This window comes from Scardinius erythrophthalmus (genome assembly GCF_964197995.2).
Source record: "Scardinius erythrophthalmus genome assembly, chromosome: 8".
In the NCBI taxonomy this organism is placed as follows: domain Eukaryota; kingdom Metazoa; phylum Chordata; class Actinopteri; order Cypriniformes; family Leuciscidae; genus Scardinius; species Scardinius erythrophthalmus.
In genome coordinates, this window is record NC_138228.1 from 48,645,086 (window position 1) to 48,651,328 (window position 6,243).

The following is a 6,243-nucleotide window of genomic DNA, read 5'->3' on the forward strand; positions in this document are numbered from 1 at the left end:
AGACATATTATAATTATAACCAGTTCTTCAATTGGTTACACTCTATTTCGCTGGTTCACTTTAGACATTCTACTATAAGTAATTTTGCAGCTACATGTCAATTAACTCTCATTAGAGTATTAGTAGACTGTTAGGGTTAGTGTTACCCTTCAATTTCATTTTGCATTTCTTCAGAACTCTTTCAAATGAGCTAAATTATATTTGGTCAAAAAATAGAATTTTTAAATTAAAATTATTTGAAAACCAATGACTCAAAAGAGTCGACTCAGACTTGATCTGCATGATTTGAGAAGGGTTTTATGAGGATATGTTTGTAACAAAAACAACAAGCAACTTGTTATTTGTTGGCTAAGCAACTTAAGCAACTTAACAAGGTGTCAGTCTAAACATGTTGCATGATCCTTTCTCCAGGAATCGCAGGAGAAGAAAAGAAGTTACTGATACCTCCACTGCTGAAGTTCACCAGAAGTGTCTCAATGCCTGACACATCTGAGGAAATTCCCCCACCTCCAGGCATCTCTCCTCCATCCCCACCTTACAACCCCAGTACTCCTATGAGATATGAGCCCAACCAGTCCATTTACACTCAGAGCTCAACAGGCAGATGCCACACTATAGAAAGAGACCAGGTAGTGTACCATCGGCAGAACTTTGAACAATACGACTATCAGACTTATCCAGCCAGCCAGCAAAACATGTGTACCCATAACAGGGCCCATGTGCCAGAGAACCCATACTCAGACACAGCTGGCAAACATTTGTACATCCCACCAAAACCAGCCCGCAGGAAGGGTATACTGATAAAGCAGCCAAATGTTGAGGATAGCCCTGATAAAACCTGTTCAATCCAGATACCAACCATTATTGTTAAAGAGCCTTCAACTAGCAGTAGTGGCAAAAGTAGCCGAGAAGGTAGCATGGAAATTGAGACTCCCACTTCTGAGCAACCAGGCCAGCTACGACCGGAGGACACCGGAGGGTTCATCGTGAGCAACCCTTTTGCAGCTGCTATTGCCGGGGCCGTACGTGACCGCGAGAAGCGTCTTGAAGCACGCAAGAACTCCCATGCCTTTCTGTCAATGGATCTCGGAGATGAGGATTCATCTATCCCTACCCCCCGTTTACGCCAGTCTATGTCCATAGATGAAGGCATGTTTGCTTATGATAAGAGTTTAGAAAAGCGTATGGCTCCACCGGCTCCTTTATTAGGGTTCCAACAAATTGGAAGTCGAGGCAACATGAATGAATTTACCTTCCCCGAACCAACAATTGAGCCCCTCACAACACGCACCGGGAACTGCCCCAACACAGGCAGTACCATTACTCTCAATGATGGAGATTTCCAACACCAGGCCAGAAATAGAGCTCTGAAGGAGCAAGTGCAACCCCCTCTTCCTCCACCTAAAGGAGAATCTCGCAAAGCAAACCTCAACCAGCCACTCTTCATAGACACCAAGCTACGGTCCAATATTGAAGCCAGCTTTGTTGCCACAGCTCAACCAAAAGATTGTGGAGGTTTGTTAAGGCACACAAGAGAGTCCAATCATGCCACAACAAAGGCGAAGGAACGTAATCCATCTGAGCAGTTGAAGAACAACTATAGCACATCACAACAACAGTCAGAGGGGCTCCTCATGGTCCACACACTAGATAAGACCAAGCCACATGTGAACATTCAGTCTGATGGATTCAAACAAGACGAGTCCCTGGTTATGGACAGTGCAACCATTGATTCCAATGACAAACTTATAGCCCCCAACTCCCAGCCATCTCATACAAGGACCTCTGCCACATCCGTGGAGGAGCCTGACAACTTCTCCTGTAGCATTCCTCTTCCCCCAATGACCTCAGTGGATATTGATGAGGAGTTCGACTTGCCTGAACCCTTGCCTCCGCCTCTGGAGTTTGCCAACAGCATTGATGTTCCTGAGGACCAGGTTGCAGAGATCCTCAAGCAGAAAAAGAGTCATGCAACAAGGGGACCCTTGCCTGTTTATCATTCTTATGCTTCTACAATGAACAGTGTGGACTCCAAGTGTCTTTCAGGGCTTGTGAATTGCATGGCTCCCCACACCTACCCTCCACCACCTCCAGAGAGTTTCGAACCTGTCATGGACTCAGGCATTAGGGAAGTTTTTAGTCGAAACAGTGGGGATCCTCACTTTGAGGCAAACAGCACAATTTCCACAATGTCCAGTATCTCTACTCTTTCATTTGAGGGACTTGAGGACTCATACATAGCCTATGTAGATGGGCAGACTCTGGTGGAGCGACCGCCGGTTCCACCGAAGCCAAAAATGAAGCCCATAATCAACAAAAGCAATGCACTTTACAGGAACTCTTTGATAGAGGAGAGCATAGAGTCGTTTGGACGGCCACCACCACCACCTCCACCTGTGGATGATGTAGCACAATCTGAGCCTCACAAAGTGCTCGATCAGCGGGGCTCTAAACAGTGGGGAGACGCCCATGAGCTCCCCAACCCCCTCTTACCCAATGCAGATCCTAAAGTCAAAGTGATCAGTGAACTCAGTTCTAAACTTCAACAGATCAACAAGGACAGATTTCCGAAACAGGGAGGACCTCCCGACCCACCTGCAGGATCCAGAAGCAATAGATCAAGGTGAGGAGCACAATAACAGCTTAGCCTGTCTCATGTGGCATTTATTTAAAAAGAAAGTAAAATTCCTGCTCAAAATAATATTCAAATGTAGGACTGTGTCTGGCCTAGAGGTATGTACAAGCTGTGTAAAGATTGTAGATTAGACACGCCGGGGGTAGATCAAGGACAACACAAATAAAAAAAAGATTAAATGTTATCCAAATATTGTTACAGCTGTGAAATAATCTTTTAATACGGGGGCATGGTTACAAGCTTTGCATATGTGAATCTCATGAAATTTGTGACGGATTAACAAGATAAAAGAGTCGAAGCAAAGCAGGTTCCCTACACCCGTTTCAGAAGATCTTGGAAGCACATGCTTAGACTGGAATTCCTGCCTAGACAAATGTCCTTGTATTTGTATCTAAAGGTGTCTCTACACTGGACTTCAAGCATTAGTTCACTTCAGAATAAAACATTCCTGATAATTTTATCACCGCCACGACATCCGAGATGTTCATGTCTTTCTTTCTTCAGTTGAAAAGAAACAATTACGAAATCACGTTGAAAGGTCACGTAGGCGGAAGTACCGACTTAGTGTTTACAAAGCGAACGTGCAAGCCACTTACAAAACAAATAAAAACAAATAAAAATAAAAGTAAAACAACGATGTTGGACGAGGAGAAAATGAGATGGAGTTTTTCGCCCTATCCTACTTTTTTTTTTTTTTTTTTTTATGGAATACGCGATTACGTAATGTGTGGCGCATTACAACTAGTGCAAGATGAGCATTTGTGGTTAAAAAGTATATAAATATTTTGGGTTTCTTTATAAAATGGCCGCTGGTTTGTCTAGATAAGTCTCTTATTTCTCGGCTGGGATCGTGTCGAGACTTTGAAGCTGCACTGAAACTCACATTTGGAAAAATCCTGGAATGTTTTTCTCAAAAACCTTAATTTCTTTTCGACTGAAGAAAGAAAGACATGAACATCTTGGATGACGTGGGGGAGAGTAAATTATCAGGAAATTTTAATTCTGAGGTGAACTACTCCTTTAACTGAGTGATCATTTGATTCCCTCTTACTGTTTTTTTTTTTAATCCCTTTGACTCACAGTGCGCTGGTCTCCCAGACAGCATCATAGTTTCGGTTCAGATCCCTGGATTCCACACGTACCAGATGTGGGCCGGATCTGGGCCGACAGTATGTTGCTGTCTGGGCTCCCTTGAGCCACATTTATTGACAGAATAGTGAGTGTTGTTGTTGTCAACACAAATGTTCTTTTCCTTAATGCGCCTGAAAGAGTCCCTCAACCAGTTCAGCACCTGACTTCTCTTTCTGCATGTGTGTGTGTGTGTTCTCAGAGAGTGGATGACCCAAGCCTCAGGGACCAAACACAGCAACACAGTGACTTCTTGTGCTTCTTCAACAACACACTTGCCTCCTCAGGCTTCCAGTCCTCCTGAATCGGGTCGCAGCTCTTCTCTGCCAGTCTCTGCCGGCTCTCCTACATTAACTGATGTGTCTCCACCCGTAGTGAACGCAGAGCAATGCCACAGCCTCAGCTCAGTCAGCAGTCAATCACTGTCCCCACTCACGCTGTTCCAGGCTGCGGCCGACAAGCCTTTTGCTGACAAACCCGTCCTAGTCTGGACCAAGCATGATGTAGCCGACTGGCTGGAAAGCCTCAACTTGGCAGAACACAAGAAGGCCTTCTTGGACAATGAAATTGAGGGCACCCACCTTCATAACCTCCAAAAAGAAGACCTTGTAGACTTGGGTGTCACCCGTGTTGGGCACCGGATGAACATTGAGAGGGGTCTCAAACTTCTAATGGACAGGTAAAGGTATGATGCTGGGCGTGGATATCGACTCGATCAATCTCTCGTCTTCTCCAATGTTTATCAGTCTGTGCTGCATCTCCTGTTGGAAGTTGTGGGATGATGTTGTGGTCAGAGTAACTATAAGAACCAATGAACAAAAACTGCACTCAGGAACAAGTCTATGTGGACTCGTTCTTATGATCCGAAGCTTGATTTTAATATCAGGAGCAACTGTAACCAGCAGAGCTGGGAGGTCCTTTTTTACCTTTGATACAGGAATATTTCATTTCAGATGTTATCTGTAAGTTGTTGCAGAAAACGTGGACAGTTGTTTCGTCGTTATAAAATGAGGCTAGCTGAAAACATTGGATTCACTCAGGCTTGACCATGAACCCTAAGTAAACGTTGGGTGCATCCACACATTCAGGACCTTTGTTCATGATGCTTCTTGTTTTCAATGAGATTGCATGAGGACAAGACGTCACGTACAGCCTTGTCCATGTTTGATCCTGATGGCAAAAATGAATGCTACAAAATACACGCAAGCGTTCCCAACCAAACACCTTTTTCAGCATTCTTTTGGCTCACCTATTTATTTTAGGTAATTTGGCGATTTGAAGGTCGATTCTGAACTATGTTCATTGGATGACTAAGGCTTGAGAGGAAGAGTGTTGTGGCACAGTTCTGATATCAGGCCTAATTATTGTGCACAGAACATCTATAGTAATGCGGCGGCTGCACATTAAAGTAGCAACAGGGTTTTTTTCTCTATTTCGTACTGTGGATCAATGGGATGGAGGCAGATTTAAATGCAAGCTTGCGGTTGATTATGGGGTTTACGTGCACCAAATGATTGAATTTTTGTATATGTATGTTGTTTCACTGAAAGATACAGCTGTGGCATTTTGATTAAATAACAGTCAAAAATTAAGTGTATGCATGGATGAACAGCACATTGAGAAAGTAGATTGGCATGAAGTGGAAATTCCCCCTACTTTAATGAGCTGCAGTTTTAGAGATTCCATAAGCCCGTTTATAGAGGATGTTTTAAGCTGTTATAAAACTTGGAATCATGTTTCTTAATATATAAACTGTTAGCCAGCATGCAGAATGCATGTACAAATTGATTGTGAGTGTACTGACAGTGGCGATATCTCTGAAGAGAGAAGCGAGATCTGAGTATGAGTGAATATAGGCCACAATATTTTTAAAAATGTGGGCCAGGAATTTTAAATTGCAAGCCTTTCTTGAACGACGGTTTGCCAATATACTGCTGCTACTGTGAACAAGTCATTTTTATAAAATAAATCCTCTTTAGATAGCATATAATAGAGTAAGTGTATTTTGGATTTATATAATTATATTGCCTTTTATAATGCTGTTTCAATGGTGTTGTTCCCACTGAACTGTGGTTTGCCAAAAAAGTCAAATGTTTGAATAAAATGGGTATATTTGTTAGATTATTAATATAGCAAATCCAAAACGCAATATATTTATACTATGATTAATGCATACTGTATATATTTAGATAATGTACCTGCCACATCATAAACAAGCACAATATTCACCTTATATCTATGGAATTGTCCTGTTGTTTAGCTATGATTTTTCCCTTTGACTTCAACCCATGTTGCTTTACTTTGCTTGCTACACGTAAAGACTTGTGTTCACACTGTTAATGTTGTTCAAGACCTTCTAAAGTAGAAACTCATTGCAATGACCAAGAAAACGTATTGTAGGATTTGTGGGATGAGTGCATTTACACCTTGTATGGCGACTAAATGTGAAAGAAATAAATATTGCTCTGGTCATGTGCGTC

The 6,243-nt window shown here is 42.5% G+C and overlaps 1 protein-coding gene across 2 annotated transcripts in view; it reads left to right on the top strand.

Annotated features, from left to right (window-relative positions):
* The window catches only part of shank2a (SH3 and multiple ankyrin repeat domains 2a), a 97,545-nt gene extending 91,302 nt beyond the window's left edge, over window positions 1-6,243 (top strand). For both annotated transcript variants that reach the window (XM_081373265.1, XM_081373264.1), the window contains 2 exons: window positions 412-2,623; window positions 3,966-6,243. In XM_081373265.1, the coding sequence (XP_081229391.1) occupies window positions 412-2,623; window positions 3,966-4,446 (2,693 nt within the window). In that variant the 3' untranslated portion in view covers window positions 4,447-6,243. The remainder of the gene's footprint in view (window positions 1-411; window positions 2,624-3,965) is intronic.